At 51.5% G+C, this 22,055-nt stretch overlaps 1 protein-coding gene across 4 annotated transcripts in view; it reads right to left on the reverse strand.

Annotated features, from left to right (window-relative positions):
• Positions 1-22,055, reverse strand: part of AGAP3 (ArfGAP with GTPase domain, ankyrin repeat and PH domain 3) — a 173,455-nt gene that overhangs the window by 9,259 nt on the left and 142,141 nt on the right. For all 4 annotated transcript variants that reach the window (XM_082258236.1, XM_082258235.1, XM_082258234.1 and 1 more), the window contains exons 10-11: positions 10,698-10,802; positions 3,895-4,012 (exon numbers count right to left, since the gene is read on the reverse strand). In XM_082258236.1, coding sequence (XP_082114362.1) covers positions 3,895-4,012; positions 10,698-10,802 — 223 coding nt within the window. The remainder of the gene's footprint in view (positions 1-3,894; positions 4,013-10,697; positions 10,803-22,055) is intronic.

Raw genomic sequence — 22,055 nt, forward strand, 5'->3', positions numbered from 1 at the left:
TAGAGTGAGGGTGGGAGGAGGGATTGAGGGTGGGAGGAGGGAGAGAGTGAGGGTGGGAGGGAGAGAGTGAGGGTGGAGGGAGGAGAGTGAGGGTGGAAGGGAGGGAGAGTGAGGGTGGAAGGGAGAGAGTGAGGGTGGAAGGGAGAGAGTGAGGGTGGAAGGGAGAGAGTGAGGGTGGAAGGGAGAGAGTGAGGGTGGAAGGGAGAGAGTGAGGGTGGAAGGGAGGGAGGAGAGGGTGGAGAGGGTGGAAGGGAGGAGAGAGGGTGGAAGGGAGAGAGGGTGGAAGGGAGAGAGGGTGGAAGGGAGAGAGGGTGGAAGGGAGAGAGAGAGGGAGAGAGAGAGGGTGGAGAGAGAGCGTGGGAGGGAGGGAGGGAGGGAGGGAGAGAGGCGTGGGAGGGAGAGAGAGCGTGGGAGGGAGAGAGAGAGAGGGAGGGAGGGAGGGAGAGAGAGAGAGGGAGGGAAGGAGAGAGGGAGAGAGGGAAGGAGAGAGGGAGAGAGGGAAGGAGAGAGGGAGAGAGGAAGAAAGGGTGGGAGGAGAGAGGAAGAAAGGGTGGGAGGGAGAGAGGAAGAAAGGGTGGGAGGAGAAGAGGGTGGGAAGGAGGAGGGAGGGAGAGAGAGAGAGAGAGGGTGGGAGGAAGAGAGGGTGGGAGGAGAGGGTGGGAGGAAGAGAGGGTGGGAGGAAGAGAGGGTGGGAGGAAGAGTGGGAGGAAGAGAGGGTGGAGGAAGAGAGTGGGTGGGAGGGAGAGAGGGAGGGAGGGTGGGTGGAAGGGAGAGAGGGTGGGTGGAAGGGAGAGAGGGTGGGAGGGTGGGTGGAAGGGAGAGAGGGTGGAAGGGAGAGAGGGTGGAAGGGAGAGAGGGGTGGAAGGGTGGGTGGAAGGGAGAGAGGGTGGGAGGGAGAGAGGGTGGAAGGGTGGGTGGAAGGGAGAGGGTGGGAGGGAGGGAGGGAGGGTGGGTGGAAGGGAGAGGAGAGGGTGGAAGGGAGAGAGAGAGAGGGAGAGGGTGGAGGGAGAGAGAGAGAGAGAGGGAGGAGGGAGAGAGAGAGGGGAGAGAGAGAGGGGAGGGAGGGAGGGGGAGAGAGAGAGGGAGGAAGGAAGGGTGGGAGGGAGGATGGAGGGAGGGAGGAAGGAAGGGTGGGAGGGAGGAAGGAGGGTGGGAGGGAGGAATGGTGGGAGGGAGGGAGAAAGAGAGAGGGTGGGAAGGAGGGAGGGAGAGAGAGGGTGGGAGGGAGAGAGAGGGTGGGTGGGAGGGAGGGAGAGAGAGGGTGGGAAGGAGGGTCGGAGGGAGAGAGGGTGGGAGGGAGGGATTGAGAGGGTGGGAGAGAGAGAGGGTGAGAGAGGGTGGGAGGGAGAGAGAGAGGGTGGGAGGGAGAGATAGAGGGTGGGAGGGAGAGATAGAGGGTGGGAGGGAGAGATAGAGGGTGGGAGGGAGAGATAGAGGGTGGGAGGGAGAGAGGGTGGGAGGGAGGGAGAGAGAGAGAGAGAGAGAGAGGGTGGGAGGGAGGGAGAGAGAGAGAGGGTGGGAGGGAGGGAGAGAGAGAGAGGGTGGGAGGGAGGGAGAGAGAGAGAGGGTGGGAGGGAGAGAGAGAGAGGGTGGGAGGGAGGGAGAGAGAGAGAGAGAGAGGGTGGCAGGGAGGGAGAGAGAGAGAGGGTGGGAGGGAGAGAGAGAGAGAGAGGGTGGGAGGGAGAGAGAGAGAGAGGGTGGGAGGGAGGGAGAGAGGGTGGGAGAGAGAGAGGGTGGGAGGGAGGGTGGGAGAGAGAGAGAGGGTGGGAGGGAGGGTGGGAGAGAGAGAGAGAGGGTGGGAGGGAGGGTGGGAGAGAGAGAGAGAGGGTGGGAGGGAGGGTGGGAGGGAGAGAGAGAGGGTGGGAGGGAGGAGGAGGGAGAGAGAGAGGGTGGGAGGGAGGAGGAGGGAGAGAGAGAGGGTGGGAGGGAGGAGGAGGGAGAGAGAGAGAGAGAGGGTTGGAAGGGAGAAAGAGAGGGTGGGAGGGAGAGAGAGAGGGTGGGAGGGAGAGAGAGAGGGTGGGAGGGAGAGAGAGAGGGTGAGAGAGAGTGGGAGGGAGGGAGGGAGAGAGAGAGGGTGAGAGGGCCGAAGGGAGGCTGTGGGGATAGGGAGCGTAGGGGGGAGGGGAGAGAGGGAGCGTGGGAGGGAGGGGGAGAGAGAGAGTGGGAGGGGGGAGAGAGAGAAAGAGAGTGTGAGGGAGGGGGGAGAGAGAGAGAGAGTGGGAGGGAGAGAGAGAGAGGGTGGGAGAAAGGGTGAGAGAGGGGGGAAAGAGGGAGGGGGAGGGAGAGGAGGCAGGGGGAAGGGAGGGAGAGAAAAAGGGGGAAGGGGGAGTGAGAGGGAGGGGGTAGTGAGAGGGAGTGGAGGGAGGGGGAAGGGAGGGAGAGAGAAAGCGGGAGGAGTGGGAGAGAGAGGGGAGGGGGAGGAGTGGGAGAGAGAGAGAGAGGGGAGGGGGAGGAGTGGGAGAGAGAGGGGAGAGGGGAGGGGAGTGAGGAGGGGGGAGGGAGAGAGGGAGTGGGAAGGGAGGGAGAGAGAAAGGGGGAGGAGTTGGAGAGAGAGGAGAGGCGAGGGGGAGAGATAAAACCCAAACACAAAAAAATGCAGGAAAACCAATTTATGAGGATATATTGGGGTGCAGCGCAGTGTCCTGTGTGTGTATGAGGATATATTTGGGTGCAGCGCAGTGTCGTGTGTATAAGAGGATATATTGGGGTGCAGTGAAGTGTTCTGTGTGTATATGATACATTGGGGTGCAGCGCAGTGCCCTGTGTGTATATGGGGATATATTGGGGTGCAGCGCAGTGTCCTGTGTGTATGAGGATATATTGGGGTGCAGCATAGTGTCCTGTGTGTATATGAGGATATATTGGGGTGCAGCGCAGTGTCCTGTGCGTACATGGGGATACATTGGGGTGCAGCGCAGTGTCCTGTGTGTATATGAGGATATATTGGGGTGCAGCCCAGTGTCCTGTGCGTACATGGGGATACATTGGGGTGCAGCGCAGTGTCCTGTGTGTATATGAGGATATATTGGGGTGCAGCGCAGTGTCCTGTGTGTATGAGGATATATTGGGGTGCAGCGCAGTGTCCTGTGCGTATATGGGGATACATTGGGGTGCAGCTCAGTGTCCTGAGCGTATATGGGGATATATTGGGGTGCAGCGCAGTGTCCTGTGTGTATATGGGGATATATTGGGGTGCAGTGTCCTGTGTGTATATGGGGATATATTGGGGTGCAGCGCAGTGTCCTGTGCGTATATGGGGATACATTGGGGTGCAGCGCAGTGTCCTGTGTGTATATGAGGATATATTGGGGTGCAGCGCAGTGTCCTGTGCGTATATGGGGATACATTGGGGTGCAGCGCAGTGTCCTGTGTGTATATGAGGATATATTGGGGTGCAGCGCAGTGTCCTGTGCGTATATGGGGATACATTGGGGTGCAGCGCAGTGCCCTGTGTGTATATGAGGATATATTGGGGTGCAGCGCAGTGTCCTGTGCGTATATGGGGATACATTGGGGTGCAGCGCAGTGTCCTGTGTGTATATGGGGATATATTGGGGTGCAGTGTCCTGTGTGTATATGGGGATATATTGGGGTGCAGTGTCCTGTGTATATATTGGGGTGCAGCGCAGTGTCCTGTGTGTATGAGGATATATTGGGGTGCAGCGTAGTGTCCTGTGTGTATATGATACATTGGGGTGCAGCGCAGTGTCCTGTGTGTATATGGGGATATATTGGGGTGCAGCGCAGTGTCCTGTGTGTATATGATACATTGGGGTGCAGCGCAGTGTCCTGTGTGTATATGGGGATATATTGGGGTGCAGCGCAGTGTCCTGTGTGTATATGGGGATATATTGGGGTGCAGTGTCCTGTGTATATATTGGGGTGCAGTCTCACCTGTTTGTCCCTGGATTTGGCTGTTGGGTCCTCCGGCTCTCGGCAGTCTCTTCCCCGGAACCTTCACCGTGGTTCTCAGTAAATCGATTTGCTTTCCATGAATGTTCTGCATGTAATCCTGGAGGAGGAAGATTCGGGGTTCAGTGTAACCTCGGGAGTAGTCGTTCCTTTCCCCCGCCCCCACTACCCTGTCGTGTATATACACCCCCCATTCCCTGTCCCTGAGGTGTATATACACCCCCATCCCCTGAGGTGTATATACACCCCCCCATCCCCTGTCCCCGAGGTGTATATACACCCCCCATCCCTGAGGTGTATATACACCCCCCCATCCCCTGTCCCCGAGGTGTATATACACCCCCATCCCCTGTCCCTGAGGTGTACATACACCCCCATCCCCTGAGGTGTATATACACCCCCATCCCCTGTCCCTGAGGTGTATAAAAACCCCTATCCCTGAGGTGTATATACACCCCTATCCCCTGAGGTGTATATACACCCCCATCCCCTGAGGTGTATATACACCCCCCATCCCCTGTCCCTGAGGTGTATATACACCATCATCCCCTGTCCCTGAGGTGTATATACACCATCATCCCCTGTCCCTGAGGTGTATATACACCATCATCCCCTGTCCCTGAGGTGTATATACACCATCATCCCCTGTCCCTGAGGTGTATATACACCCCCATCCCCTGTCCCTGAGGTGTATATACACCCCCATCCCCTGTCCCTGAGGTGTACACAGGGCTGCCATCAAGGGGGTACAGCCCATACACATGTAGGGGGCCCAGGCGTCCCGAGGGGCCCCAAACTTGGCCAGCTGGGTTGCCAGCTGTCCTTGCAATACCATTCAATTGCAAGCTCTGCCATTCTCCGCAGACTGGCACTATGTGGGCGGTCTTGCCCCGCTGTAGGCCCCACCCACCCGTTCTCCAGCTGTTCACTCCTGGACAGGAGGAGCGGCATTTACTAGAACTGTTCCCCTTTATGTTCCTGAGATTGAGGCGATGGGACTGGAGCAGGAGGACATGGGACTGGAGCAGGAGGACATGGGACTGGAGGAGGATGACGAAATGGTAGGCGTGCCCTGGGGAGTGTTGGTGGTCAGGCCCAGGGGGGGCCCAGGCCTAAAACTGTGTAAGGGACCTCAAAATTTCTGATGGCTGCCCTGGGTGTACATACACCCCCATCCCCTGTCCCTGAGGTATATATACACCCCTATCCCCAGAGGTGTATATACACCCCCATCCCCTGTCCCTGAGGTGTATATACACCCCATCCCGTCCCTGAGGTGTATATACACCCCCATCCCCTGTCCCTGAGGTGTATATACACCCCCATCCCCTGTCCCTGAGGTGTATATACACCCCCATCCCCTGTCCCTGAGGTGTACATACACCCCCATCCCCTGTCCCTGAGGTGTACATACACCCCCCATCCCCTGTCCCTGAGGTGTACATACACCCCCCATCCCCTGTCCCTGAGGTGTACATACACCCCCCATCCCCTGTCCCTGAGGTGTATATACACCCCCCATCCCCTGTCCCTGAGGTGTATATACACCCCCATCCCCTGTCCCTGAGGTGTATATACACCCCCCATCCCTGAGTTGTATATACACCCCCCATCCCCTGTCCCTGAGATGTATATACACCCCCCATCCCTGAGGTGTATATACACCCCCCATCCCCTGTCCCTGAGGTGTATATACAACCCCCATTGTCCTATCCAGGGTATAGGAGGATCGGTGAGAAGAGTACAGGGTAGAGGAGGATCGGTGAGAAGAGTACAGGGTAGAGGAGGATTGGTGAGAAGAGTACATGGTAGAGGAGGGTCGGTGGGGTGGGTAGAGGAGGGTCGGTGGGGTGGGTAGAGGAGGGTCGGTGGGGTGGGTAGAGGAGGGTCGGTGGGGTTGCCACAGTATGAAGATGGATGAAGAGGAGCGGGCTTATTCTCCGGATTTCTGTGCGGAGAGGAGACTCTCTGGGTCAGTAATTAGTAGATTCTCATTTCCTGCTCAAAACGCTTTCATTGGAGGAGTCATTAACAATCATTAGCAGACGATCAATTACCTTCTCTAAACAATCTAATTACTGCCAGATGAGAGAGAGAGGAAAGTGGAACATCGCTCCGCCGTACTGTGAGGTATACACTGCACCCCGCTATATACTACACCCCGCTATATACTGCACCCCACTATATACTACACCCCGATATACACTGCACCCTGCTATATACTGCACCCCGCAATATACTGCACCCTACTATATACTGCACCCCACAATATACTACACCCCGCAATATACTGCACCCCACAATATTGTCAGGATTATTAGGGGTGATTAACTAATAGAATAAAAATGGATTTAAAAAGCCATGTATATTCCATCTTATGATGCTGAACAGTGCAGCGTTCATTTTGTTGAAGGTGAAGGAAAGTTCATATGTTCTGTTGTAAAATGTCTCTTACAAGAGAGAATAGAATTTCAACAGAGGTCTTTGTATTTCTTTTAAGATCGTAAATAAGATTTACATAGACGTCTCTTCAGATAAGACCTAATGGTAATGCCAGTCTGTCTGTAATTATTTAACAATGGACAATACCCCAGTATACTCTAGCAGACATTTAAAATGAACTATATATAGGTTTTTAAAGATACATTATTATGCGTGAGAGGATATTAGCCATAATTATGTCATTATATTATGTAAGGCATATACCTATATATTTAGGAATGTTATATCACATTTTGGGTTTATATTCTTATGGTAGTAGTCTTACTTAGAGTACATCTCTTTTAAGTGTAAGAACATGTATATCTCGTCACCAATTACCTCATTTCAGAGAAGTTTGTGTTTAAGTGTTCAAGGTATCATAAATACTACAAACCAGATGCGATGTCTGACAGTAATGGCAGAATTCAAATAATTAATGGACTTTCACTAGCTACAGGTCAAAGGTCATCAGATAAGAATATATTCTAATATTGTTAAATACAAAATCTAATGAATGGTATAATACTGCCCTCTTTGGACGAAATACCAAATGCAGTCTTGGGATAATTTAGATATTTCCAATATAGAAATATATATTGTATTAAAAATATAATTATTGAAATGGCATTACTTGTCAGGGTGAATGATGGAGATTAGATGAACATTTATGTATGTACTGAGAGTATGGACAAAGTTTTATGTTGTGTTTTATAGTCAATTTTAAACATAGAGAAATCATCCTTTAATTTTATTATACAAAACATGGGGTTAATAATCAGGAGAGGTGTGACTTTGACATCACCAGTTAAGGTATAGAATATCCCAACCAATGGGGATAATGTTTCATCCCTCTGGGTTTAACTTATGGTAATTTTTATAGCCCTTTGTTCATACCATATAAAAGAAGAACCCAGATGTTAGACAGGACACTACTGACAACACACCTTACACATGCAACACACACACTACTCACATCTATACATAGACTCATTTAGACATACTCCATCATTCATCTGAAACTTTGAGGGACGCCAAACGAAACTCCTCCCTCACTGACCACCATCTTAAGAAAGGCATCCATCTTAGGACTCTGGTAACGACCATTTGAAGCCAGCAGCCTTCTTAAGTGTGGTAAATATGCCTTGCTATGTTATTAGATTTTATTCAATATTGTTTATTTCCTTCCTTATATTTTTTATATTGCATATTTTAGGGTTATTACAATCCCAGCCGTATAAACCATAGTAGATTTTTCTCTAAAAAGCTGATTTTTGTTTTTATACATTTTTATTAACCACTTTACCGCTAAGTACTGTAATAGTACTGCGGCAAAGTGTCTCGTTCCCGTCTGACAACGTAGACCTACGTCGTCAGACTCCTCCCCTGTAGGTGGCGCTCGCGCGCCGCCGGAGGCGCGCTCCTGCTGTTTTCATTCACAGCGGGAGTCGGGCCAGGGGAGGAGCAGCGGCGATAGCCGCTGCTCTGCCCCGATCGTCGGGGATCTAGTGTGGAGATCCGCCCGCCTGTGTAAACACAAGCGGGCGGATCTCCTCAGTGACAGGGAGTGACAGATCGGACTGTTCAGCATAGCTGGACATCCGATCTGTCCCTGTCTCACAAAGTCACCTCCCCCCCACACGTCAGTAAGCACCAGGCATACATTAACCCCTCCCTCTCCAATAAAGTTAACCCCTTCCCTGCCAGTGTCATTTTTACAGTAACAGTGCATATATATAGCACTGATTACTGCAGTAATGTCACTGGTACCCCCAAAAGTGTCAAAAATGTCAGTCAAGGGTCCGATCTGTCCGCCGCAATGTCGCAGTCCCGCAAAAAAAATCGCAGATCGCCGCCATTACGCGTTAAAAAAAAAACACCAAAAATTACAAAAATCTTTCCCTTTGTTAGTAAACGCAATAACTTTTGCGCAAACCAATCAAAATACGCCTTTTGCGATTTTTTTTACCAAACATAGGTAGCAGAAAACAAATTGGCCAAAAATTAAAAAAAAAATAGGTTTTAACATCTTTTTTGGGGGGAATTTCATATAAAAAAATGTGAAAAATATTGTTATTTTCTCAAAATAAACGCTCTTTTTTTGTTTATAGCGCAAAAAGTAAAAATCGCATAGGTGATCAAATACCACCAAAAGAAAGCTCTGTTTGTGGGAAAAAAAGGACATCAATTTCGTTTGGGTACGGCGTCGCACGACCGCGCAATTGTCAGTTAAAGTCGCACAGCGCCAAATCGCAAAAAGTGGCCCAGACGTAAGACAGCAAAATGCTCTAGTGGTAAAGTGGTTAATATCAGATTTAGCACATTATTGCGAATTTAGTCTTCTGTTTTGCATGGCTTATTCTCGCTCCATCTGCAGTGGAACGACTTTCGGCTATGCGATTTGCAGACAATTGTGGTCTGTTTATATAGAATACTTACCTATGGTTTATGCTATACCTGGAGAAATGGTAATCTTGCTTTCACTTTGTTTCACTTTCACTTTCATTATTGAGCTAAACATCACATTGCATTGATTGTTTTTAGTTTGTATTTTATGTAGAGTTGTTTCTTTGTGTCATTTCCATTTTTGATCATATATTGTGAATACATGTCTTGTGAATAAATATTTTATATATATTCCATACTGTAGACTGTACTCACTAAGATTGGTATATGCTTTTAAAAAGAAATTAATCAATTAAAAAGAATTCGCTACATATTGATTTGTGGAAATAAGTGAAGATTCTCCTTCCTCACAGATCTTTGCTTATTAACCATAAATAGACACTGTTATATTCAGAGCAGTATAAATATTCTGACATAATGGAGTACGAGTGTGAGATATTATTAAATATTCTTACAATATACTACACCCCGCTATACACTGAAACCCGCTATATACTGCACCCTGCTAAATACTGCACCCCGCTATATACTACACCCCACTGTATACTACACCTCACTGTATACTACACCCCACTATATACTACACCCCACTGTATACTACACCTCACTGTATACTACACCTCACTGTATACTACACCCCACTGTATACTACACCTCACTGTATACTACACCTCACTGTATACTACACCTCACTGTATACTACACCCTACTGTATACTACACCTCACTATATACTACACCCCACTGTATACTACACCCCACTATATACTACACCTCACTGTATACTACACTTCACTGTATACTACACCCCACTGTATACTACACCCCGCTGTATACTACACCTCACTGTATACTACACCCCACTGTATACTACACCCCACTGTATACTACACCCTACTGTATACTACACCTCGCTATATACTACACCCCACTGTATACTACACCTGCTATATACTACACCTCACTGTATACTACACTTCACTGTATACTACACCCCGCTATATACTACACCCTACTGTATACTACACCCCACTATATACTACACCCCACTGTATACTACACCTCACTGTATACTACACCTCACTGTATACTACACCCTACTGTATACTACACCTCACTATATACTACACCCCACTGTATACTACACCCCACTATATACTACACCTCACTGTATACTACACTTCACTGTATACTACACCCCACTGTATACTACACCTCACTGTATACTACACCCCACTGTATACTACACCCCACTGTATACTACACCCTACTGTATACTACACCTCGCTATATACTACACCCCACTGTATACTACACCTGCTATATACTACACCTCACTGTATACTACACTTCACTGTATACTACACCCCGCTATATACTACACCCTACTGTATACTACACCCCACTATATACTACACCCCACTGTATACTACACCTCACTATATACTACACCCCACTGTATACTACACCTCCCTGTATACTACACCTCCCTGTATACTACACCTGCTATATACTACACCTGCTATATACTACACCTGCTATATACTACACCTCACTGTATACTACACCTCACTGTATACTACACCTCACTGTATACTACACCCCACTGTATACTACACCCCGCTATATACTACACCCCGCTATATACTACACCCCACTGTATACTACACCCCACTGTATACTACACCCCACTGTATACTACACCAGCTATATACTACACCCCACTATACTACACCTCACAGTATACTACACCCCACTGTATACTACACCCTGGTGAGTGTATATACCTGATATAGAAGGGAGTGATATACATCACATTGTATATGGACGGAAGGGGGAGGAGTCAGGACTTACATGCAGGCTCGGGTGATAGGTCAGGAAGGGGGAGGAGTCAGCACTTACATGCAGGCTCGGGTGATAGGTCAGCACTCCGTTATCACACAGCGTGACGTATTTCTTCTTCCATTCCTTATTCAGAGATTTCCCACTTCTCTTCAGGAGCACCCCCTGCAGGAGAAGACAGAGAATTCACTGCATCTCACTTTACAGCAGAGGAGACACCTCCTCCAACCCCACTTTACAGCAGAGGAGGTGTCTCCTCCAACCTCACTTTACAGCAGAGGAGGCACCTCCTCCAACCTCACTTTACAGCAGAGGAGGCACCTCCTCCATTTCACTTTAAAGCAGATGAGACACCTCCTCCATTTCCAACTCATGATACGGCAGAGGAGACACCTCCTCCATCTCATGTTACAGCAGAGGAGACACCTCCTCCCCCTCACTTTTTAGCAGAGGAGACACCTCCTCCATCTCACTTAACAGCAGCGGAGACACTTCCTCTATCTCACATTTTATCAGAGGAGACACCTCCTCCATCTCACGTTATGGCAGAGGAGACACCTCCTCCATCTCACTTTGCAGCAGAGGAGACACCTCCTCCATCTCACTTTACAGCAGAGGAGACACCTCCTCCATCTCACTTTACAGCAGAGGAGACACCTCCTCCAGCTCACGTAAGAGCAGAGGAGACACCTCCTCCAGCTCACGTAAGAGCAGAGGAGACACCTCCTCCATCTCACTTTACAGCAGAGGAGACACCTCCTCCAGCTCACGTAAGAGCAGAGGAGACACCTCCTCCAGCTCACGTAAGAGCAGAGGAGACACCTCCTCCAGCTCATGTAAGAGCAGAGGAGACACTTCCTCCATCTCACGTAAGAGCAGAGGAGACACTTCCTCCATCTCACTTTGCAGCAGAGGAGACACCTCCTCCATCTCACTTTACAGCAGAGGAGACACCTCCTCCATCTCACTTTACAGCAGAGGAGACACTTCCTCCATCTCACGTTACAGCAGAGGAGACACCTCCTCCACCTCACGTTACAGCAGAGGAGACAATTCCTTCATCTCACGTTACAGCAGAGGAGACACCTCCTCCATCTCACGTTACGGCAGAGGAGACACCTCCTCCATCTCACGTTACGGCAGAGGAGACACCTCCTCCATCTCACTTTACAGCAGAGGAGACACCTCCTCCATCTCACTTTACGGCAGAGGAGACACCTCCTCCATCTCACTTTACGGCAGAGGAGACACCTCCTCCATCTCACTTTACGGCAGAGGAGACACCTCCTCCATCTCACTTTACGGCAGAGGAGACACCTCCTCCATCTCACTTTACGGCAGAGGAGACACCTCCTCCATCTCACTTTACGGCAGAGGAGACACCTCCTCCATCTCACGTTACGGCAGAGGAGACACCTCCTCCATCTCACGTTATGGCAGAGGAGACACCTTCTCCATCTCACTTTACAGCAGAGGAGACACCTCCTCCATCTCACTTTACAGCAGAGGAGACACCTCCTCCATCTCACTTTACAGCAGAGGAGATACCTCCTGCACCTCACTTTACAGCAGAGGAGACACTTCCTCCATCTCACGTTACAGTAGAGGAGACACCTCCTCCACCTCACGTTACAGCAGAGGAGAAACCTCCTCCATCTCACTTTACAGCAGAGGAGACACCTCCTCCAGCTCACGTAAGAGCAGAGGAGACACCTCCTCCAGCTCACGTAAGAGCAGAGGAGACACCTCCTCCAGCTCATGTAAGAGCAGAGGAGACACTTCCTCCATCTCACGTAAGAGCAGAGGAGACACTTCCTCCATCTCACTTTGCAGCAGAGGAGACACCTCCTCCATCTCACTTTGCAGCAGAGGAGACACCTCCTCCATCTCACTTTACAGCAGAGGAGACACCTCCTCCATCTCACTTTACAGCAGAGGAGACACTTCCTCCATCTCACGTTACAGCAGAGGAGACACCTCCTCCACCTCACGTTACAGCAGAGGAGACAATTCCTTCATCTCACGTTACAGCAGAGGAGACACCTCCTCCATCTCACGTTACGGCAGAGGAGACACCTCCTCCATCTCACGTTACGGCAGAGGAGACACCTCCTCCATCTCACTTTACAGCAGAGGAGACACCTCCTCCATCTCACTTTACAGCAGAGGAGACACCTCCTCCATCTCACTTTACAGCAGAGGAGACACCTCCTCCAGCTCACGTAAGAGCAGAGGAGACACCTCCTCCAGCTCACGTAAGAGCAGAGGAGACACCTCCTCCATCTCACTTTACAGCAGAGGAGACACCTCCTCCAGCTCACGTAAGAGCAGAGGAGACACCTCCTCCAGCTCACGTAAGAGCAGAGGAGACACCTCCTCCAGCTCATGTAAGAGCAGAGGAGACACTTCCTCCATCTCACGTAAGAGCAGAGGAGACACTTCCTCCATCTCACTTTGCAGCAGAGGAGACACCTCCTCCATCTCACTTTACAGCAGAGGAGACACCTCCTCCATCTCACTTTACAGCAGAGGAGACACTTCCTCCATCTCACGTTACAGCAGAGGAGACACCTCCTCCACCTCACGTTACAGCAGAGGAGACAATTCCTTCATCTCACGTTACAGCAGAGGAGACACCTCCTCCATCTCACGTTACGGCAGAGGAGACACCTCCTCCATCTCACGTTACGGCAGAGGAGACACCTCCTCCATCTCACTTTACAGCAGAGGAGACACCTCCTCCATCTCACTTTACGGCAGAGGAGACACCTCCTCCATCTCACTTTACTGCAGAGGAGACACCTCCTCCATCTCACTTTACGGCAGAGGAGACACCTCCTCCATCTCACTTTACGGCAGAGGAGACACCTCCTCCATCTCACGTTACGGCAGAGGAGACACCTCCTCCATCTCACGTTATGGCAGAGGAGACACCTTCTCCATCTCACTTTACAGCAGAGGAGACACCTCCTCCATCTCACTTTACAGCAGAGGAGACACCTCCTCCATCTCACTTTACAGCAGAGGAGATACCTCCTGCACCTCACTTTACAGCAGAGGAGACACTTCCTCCATCTCACGTTACAGTAGAGGAGACACCTCCTCCACCTCACGTTACAGCAGAGGAGACACCTCCTCCATCTCACTTTACAGCAGAGGAGACACCTCCTCCAGCTCACGTAAGAGCAGAGGAGACACCTCCTCCAGCTCACGTAAGAGCAGAGGAGACACCTCCTCCATCTCACTTTACAGCAGAGGAGACACCTCCTCCAGCTCACGTAAGAGCAGAGGAGACACCTCCTCCAGCTCACGTAAGAGCAGAGGAGACACCTCCTCCAGCTCATGTAAGAGCAGAGGAGACACTTCCTCCATCTCACGTAAGAGCAGAGGAGACACTTCCTCCATCTCACTTTGCAGCAGAGGAGACACCTCCTCCATCTCACTTTGCAGCAGAGGAGACACCTCCTCCATCTCACTTTACAGCAGAGGAGACACCTCCTCCATCTCACTTTACAGCAGAGGAGACACTTCCTCCATCTCACGTTACAGCAGAGGAGACACCTCCTCCACCTCACGTTACAGCAGAGGAGACAATTCCTTCATCTCACGTTACAGCAGAGGAGACACCTCCTCCATCTCACGTTACGGCAGAGGAGACACCTCCTCCATCTCACGTTACGGCAGAGGAGACACCTCCTCCATCTCACTTTACAGCAGAGGAGACACCTCCTCCATCTCACTTTACGGCAGAGGAGACACCTCCTCCATCTCACTTTACGGCAGAGGAGACACCTCCTCCATCTCACTTTACGGCAGAGGAGACACCTCCTACATCTCACTTTACGGCAGAGGAGACACCTCCTCCATCTCACGTTACGGCAGAGGAGACACCTCCTCCATCTCACGTTATGGCAGAGGAGACACCTTCTCCATCTCACTTTACAGCAGAGGAGACACCTCCTCCATCTCACTTTACAGCAGAGGAGACACCTCCTCCATCTCACTTTACAGCAGAGGAGATACCTCCTGCACCTCACTTTACAGCAGAGGAGACACTTCCTCCATCTCACGTTACAGTAGAGGAGACACCTCCTCCACCTCACGTTACAGCAGAGGAGACACCTCCTCCATCTCACTTTACAGCAGAGGAGACACCTCCTCCAGCTCACGTAAGAGCAGAGGAGACACCTCCTCCAGCTCACGTAAGAGCAGAGGAGACACCTCCTCCATCTCACTTTACAGCAGAGGAGACACCTCCTCCAGCTCACGTAAGAGCAGAGGAGACACCTCCTCCAGCTCACATAAGAGCAGAGGAGACACCTCCTCCAGCTCATGTAAGAGCAGAGGAGACACTTCCTCCATCTCACGTAAGAGCAGAGGAGACACTTCCTCCATCTCACTTTGCAGCAGAGGAGACACCTCCTCCATCTCACTTTGCAGCAGAGGAGACACCTCCTCCATCTCACTTTGCAGCAGAGGAGACACCTCCTCCATCTCACTTTGCAGCAGAGGAGACACCTCCTCCATCTCACTTTACAGCAGAGGAGACACCTCCTCCATCTCACTTTACAGCAGAGGAGACACTTCCTCCATCTCACGTTACAGCAGAGGAGACACCTCCTCCACCTCACGTTACGGCAGAGGAGACAATTCCTTCATCTCACTTTACAGCAGAGGAGACACCTCCTCCATCTCACGTTACGGCAGAGGAGACACCTCCTCCATCTCACGTTACGGCAGAGGAGACACCTCCTCCATCTCACTTTACGGCAGAGGAGACACCTCCTCCATCTCACTTTACGGCAGAGGAGACACCTCCTCCATCTCACTTTACGGCAGAGGAGACACCTCCTCCATCTCACTTTACGGCAGAGGAGACACCTCCTCCATCTCACGTTACGGCAGAGGAGACACCTCCTCCATCTCACGTTACGGCAGAGGAGACACCTTCTCCATCTCACTTTACAGCAGAGGAGACACCTCCTCCATCTCACTTTACAGCAGAGGAGACACCTCCTCCATCTCACTTTACAGCAGAGGAGATACCTCCTGCACCTCACGTTACAGCAGAGGAGACACTTCCTCCATCTCACTTTACAGCAGAGGAGACACTTCCTCCATCTCGCTTTATAGCAGAGGAGACACTTCCTCCATCTCACTTTATGGCAGAGGACACACCTCCTCCATCTCACTTTTTAGCAGGAGACACCTCCTCCATCTCACTTTTTAGCAGAGGAGACACCTCCTCCATCTCACTTTACAGCAGAGGACACACCTCCTCCATCTCACTTTTTAGCAGGAGACACCTCCTCCGTCTCACTTTTTAGCAGGAGACACCTCCTCCGTCTCACTTTTTAGCAGAGGAGACACCTCCTCCATCTCACTTTACAGCAGAGGAGACACCACCTCCATCTCACTCTACAGCAGAGGAAACACTTCCTCCATCTCACGTCATGACAGAGGAGACACCTCCTCCATCTCACTTTTTATCAGAGGAGACACCTCCTCCATTTCACTTTACAGCAGAGGAGACACCTCCTCCATCTCACTTTACAGCAGAGGAGACACCTCCTCCATCTCACTTTATAGCAGAGGAGACACCTCCTCCATCTCACTTTATAGCAGAGGAGACACCTCCTCCATCTCACTTTATAGCAGAGGAGACACCTCCTCCATCTCATGTTACGGCAGAGGAGACACCTCCTCCATCTCATGTTACGGCAGAGGAGACCCCTCCTCCATCTCACGTTACGGCAGAGGAGACCCCTCCTCCATCTCACGTTACGGCAAAGGAGACCCCTCCTCCATCTCACGTTACGGCAAAGGAGACACCTCCTCCATCTCACGTTACGGCAGAGGAGACACCTCCTCCATCTCACGTTACGGCAGAGGAGACACCTCTTCCATCTCAGGTTACAGCAGAGGAGACACCTCCTTGATCTCACGTTACAGCAGAGGAGACACCTCCTCCATCTCACTTTATAGCAGAGGAGACACCTCCTCCATTTCACTTTACAGCAGAGGAGACACCTCCTCCACCTCACTTTACAGCAGAGGAGACACCTCCTCCATCTCACTTTATAGCAGAGGAGACACCTCCTCCATCTCACTTTATAGCAGAGGAGACACCTCCTCCATCTCATGTTACGGCAGAGGAGACACCTCCTCCATCTCATGTTACGGCAGAGGAGACCCCTCCTCCATCTCACGTTACGGCAGAGGAGACCCCTCCTCCATCTCACGTTACGGCAAAGGAGACACCTCCTCCATCTCACGTTACGGCAAAGGAGACACCTCCTCCATCTCACGTTACGGCAGAGGAGACACCTCCTCCATTTCACGTTACGGCAGAGGAGACACCTCCTCCATCTCACTTTTTAGCAGAGGAGACACCTCCTCCATCTCACTTTATAGCAGAGGAGACACCTCCTCCATCTCGCTTTATAGCAGAGGAGACACCTTCTCCATATGGCGTTACAGCAGAGGAGACATCTCCTCCATCTCACTTCACAGCAGAGGAGACACCTCTTCAATCTCACTTTACAGCAGAGGAGACACCTCCTCCATCCTACTTTATAACAGAGGAGACACCTCCCCCATGTCACTTTTTAGCAGAGGAGACACTTCCTCCATCTCACGTTACAGCAGAGGAGACACCTCCTCCATCTCGCTTTATAGCAGAGGAGACATCTCCTCCATCTCGCTTTATAGCAGAGGAGACACCTCCTCCATCTCACGTTACAGCAGAGGAGACACCTCTTCAATCTCACTTTACAGCAGAGGAGACACCTTCTCAATGTCACGTTATAGCAGAGGAGACACTTTCTCAATGTCACGTTACAGCAGAGGAGACACCTCCCCATCTCACTTTTTAGCAGAGGAGACAATTGCTCCATCTCACGTTACAGCAGAGGAGACACCTCCTCCATCTCACGTTACAGCAGAGGAGACACCTCCTCCATCTCACACAGCAGAGGAGACACCTCCTCCATCCTACTTTATAGCAGAGGAGACACCTCCTCCATCTCACTTTACAGCAGAGGAGACACCTCCTCCATCCTACTTTATAGCAGAGGAGACACCTCCCCCATGTCACTTTTTAGCAGAGGAGACACTTCCTCCATCTCACGTTACAGCAGAGGAGACACCTCCTCCATCTCGCTTTATAGCAGAGGAGACCCCTCCTCCATCTCACGTTACAGCAGAGGAGACACCTCTTCAATCTCACTTTACAGCAGAGGAGACACCTCCTCCATCCTACTTTATAGCAGAGGAGACACCTTCTCAATGTCACGTTACAGCAGAGGAGACACCTCCCCCATCTTTCTTTTTAGCAGAGGAGACACTTCCTCCATCTCACGTTACAGCAGAGGAGACACCTCCTCCATCTCACGTTACAGCAGAGGAGACACCTCCTCCATCTCACGTTACAGCAGAGGAGACACCTCCTCCATCTCACATAGCAGAGGAGACACCTCCTCCATCTCACTTTACAGCAGAGGAGACACTTCCTCCATTTAACTTTACAGCAGAGAAGACACCTCCTCCACCTCATATAGCAGAGGAGACACCTCCTCCATCTCACATAGAGGAGACACCTCCTCCATCTCACGTTACAGCAGAGGAGACACCTCCTCCATCTCACTTTACAGCAGAGGAGACACCTCCTCCATCTCATTTTACAGCAGAGGAGACACCTCCTCCACCTCACGTTACAGCAGAGGAGACACTTCCTCCATCTCACTTTACGGCAGAGGAGACCCCTCCTCCATCTCACGTTACGGCAGAGGAGACCCCTCTTCCATCTCACTTTACAGCAGAGGAGTCAGCTCCTCCATCTCACGTTACGGCAGAGGAGGCACTTCCTCCATCTCACTTTACGGCAGAGGAGACACCTCCTCCATCTCACTTCATAGCAGAGGAGACACCTCCTCCATCTCACGTTACGGCAGAGGAGACACCTCCTCCATCTCACTTCATAGCAGAGGAGACACCTCCTCCATCTCACTTTACAGCAGAGGAGACACCTCCTCCATCTCGCTTTATAGCAGAGGAGACACCTCCTCCATCTCACTTTACAGCAGAGGAGACACCTCCTCCATCCTACTTTATAGCAGAGACACCTCCTAAATGTCACGTTACAGCAGAGGAGACACCTCCCCCATCTCGCTTTTTAGCAGAGGAGACACCTCCTCCACCTCACACAGCAGAGGAGACACCTCCTCCATCTCACATAGCAGAGGAGACACCTCCTCCACCTCACTTTATAGCAGAGGAGACCCCTCCCCCACCTCACCTTACAGCAGAGGAGTCAACTTTTCTATCTCACTTTACAGTAGTGGTAGGAGGAGGATGCAAGAAATAACGGAATTTTTGTAAAATCTTACCTGTAAAATTCCTTTCTCTGAGTCCTCCGACAGTCGCCGCCCACTTCATATTCGTCACAATGGGGGGGTATTAGACTTTGCTCCGAAGGAGTAGCTAGGCAACAGAATATGTCAATATAAAAGTTTTAACACATCCCAACCCCAGGGGGTGGTCCCCTCAGTCAATACCCTCCCACTTCCTGTATCCATACTCCAGTTTCAGTGGAATAGCAGTAGAGAGTACAAACAACCCCAAAAGAGGGGCGGGGGCGGCGACTGTCGGAGGACTCAGAGAAAGGAATTTTACAGGTAAGATTTTACAAAAATTCCGTTTTCTCTTACGTCCTCCGACAGTCGCCGCCCACTTCATATTCGTCACAATGGGGACGTCCCAAAGCAGTGCAAACATGAGGGGTGGGAAACGCAGCCGCGCCCAAGGCAACGCCGTCTCCACAGCAGAGAAAGGAACCTTACCAAAGGAAGGAAACCATCTGGGCAACAGAAGAAAAAACTTGCTCAACAGAAGCAAAAAATCCCAGGAAAACAAATAACCTAGGGATAACAACATGTATCCCAAACAGCCAAGAAGCCCATACAAGAGGCTCTAAGGAACTGCCGCACTAAGAACCTTGCGGCCAAAGGAAGCATCTGCCGATGCCTGAACATCCACTCTGTAGAATTTTGTGAAGGTGTGAACGGACGACCAAGTCGCCGCCTTACACACCTGGGCCACAGAAGCCCCATGCCGACAGGCCCAAGACGTACTCAGAGATCTCGTAGAGTGCGCCTTCACAGGCACAGGGGGAACTTTCCCCTTCAAAGCATAGGCCTGTTCAACAGTCTGTCTGATCCATTTGGCGATGGTAGAGGCCGACGCAGCCAAGCCCTTCCGAGGTCCCTCAGGAAGGACAAACAAGGAATCCGACTTGCGGAAAGATGTAGTCGATTTCAGGTAAACCCTAATCGCCCGAACAACATCCAAGGAATGCAGCTCCACCTCCTTCGGATGTTTGGGCTTCGCGCAGAGCGAAGGCAGGACAATGTCCTCATTGATGTGAAACTCCGAAACTCTCTTCGGAAGAAAAGAAGGGTTGGGTCGCAAGACCACCTTATCCAGATGAAGGACCAAGTACGGAGACTTGCAGGACAAAGCCGCCAGCTCCGAAACCCTACGAGCCGAAGTTATCGCCACCAAAAAAGCGACTTTTTTGGACAACATGGACAACAAGATCTTCCTGATCTGTTCAAAAGGAGCGTGTTGTAACACGGACAGCACAAGATTCAAGTCCCAAGGAGGCAAGGGTGCCCTCCTAGGAGGGACCAGATGTCGCACCCCTTGAACAAAGGTACTAACCAAAGAGTTAGACGCTATAGGATGTTGAAAGAGAACGGCCAGCGCAGACACCTGACCCTTGACCGTAGCCAACGCCATACGCTGGTCGACACCCGTCTGAAGGAAGGACAACACCCTAGACACCGAGTATGTGCGAGGTGAAAACCCCCTGGACTCACACCAGGCAAAATAGGCCTTCCAAGTACGGTGATAGACCTTCCCCGAGGAAGACTTCCTCGCATTAATCAAAGTGTGAATGACCTCCGGAGAGAGACCCCTATCCTTCAGGACCTCGGTTTCAACAGCCAGGCCGTCAAAGCCAGCGACTGTAAAGCAGGATGGAATATCGGCCCTTGAGACAAGAGATCTTCTCGAAGAGGCAGACGCCAAGGAGCGTCGACCGCCAGGTTCACGAGATCCGCGTACCAGGACCGGCGAGGCCAGTCCGGTGCCACAAGAATCACCGCGTGTGGTTCCGAGTCCAACCTGCGAAGGAACCTGGGCAGCAATTGAATCGGCGGGAACGCATACAGCAGCCGATACTGGTGCCACCAGCGCGTCGGACGCGTCTGCCCGAGGATCGCGCGTCCTTGCCACGAACCTTTTTACCTTGTTGTTCAGACGAGACGCGAACAGGTCCACTTCCGGAAGACCCCACTTCGCGCACAACATCTGGAAGACAGCCGGGTGGAGAGACCATTCCCCCTGATCCAGGGTCTGGCGACTGAGATAATCCGCCTGCCAGTTCTCCACCCCCGGAATGTGTACCGCCGATATCGCCGGGACATGAGTTTCGGCCCAAGAAAGAATGTCGGCCACTTCCCGAGCCGCTCGGGCACTCCTGGTGCCCCCTTGGTGATTGACGTAAGCCACCGCCGTGGCATTGTCCGTCTGCACCCGAACCGGACAGCCGCGCAGCCTGTCCGTCCAACGGTGAAGGCAGAGTGTTATCGCACGCAACTCCAGAATGTTGATCGGAAGGGAGGATTCCTCCTCCGACCAAGTCCCCTGGGCGGACAGAACGCCCAGAACACCACCCCAGCCCGACAGGCTGGCATCCGTGGTGATCACCGTCCATGAAAGAGGACGAAAAGACTTTCCCCCCCGACACCGCCGGGGACTGGAGCCACCACAGAAGATCCCTTCTGGTGCAACGGCTCAACGAAATCTGGACATCCAGAGACTGCGGACGCCCGTCCCACTTGGACAGAATCTCCGCTTGGAGACCCCTCGTGTGAAACTGGGCAAAGGGAATCGCCTCGAAAGCCGAGACCATCAGACCCAGACACCGCATGCACTTCCGCAGGGATGAGCACGGAACGTCCCTGAGGGACTGGACTTCTCCCTGAAGAACCTTGATTTTGTCGTCCGGTAGGAAGACCTTCGCTTGGACCGAGTCCAGGATCATTCCCAAATAGGGAAGACGAACCGCCGGGCACAGTGTCGATTTTGGATAATTTATCGTCCAACCAAACTCCTGCAGAGTCTGCACCGTGACGGACAGATCCTTCTCCAGACCCTGGCTGGTCGCAGATCAAACCAGAATGTCGTCCAGATACCCCAGGACAGAGATGCCCTGGGCCCTTAACAAGGCCAGCAGTGGCGCAAGCACCTTGGTGAAAACCCGCGGAGCCGAAGCGAGGCCAAAAGGCAACGCCACGAATTGGTAGTGATCCTCCGCAATGGCGAATCAAAGGTACTTCTGGTGACCCTCGAAAA

Source organism: Pelophylax lessonae (genome assembly GCF_965119305.1).
Source record: "Pelophylax lessonae genome assembly, chromosome: 5".
Lineage (NCBI taxonomy): Eukaryota > Metazoa > Chordata > Amphibia > Anura > Ranidae > Pelophylax > Pelophylax lessonae.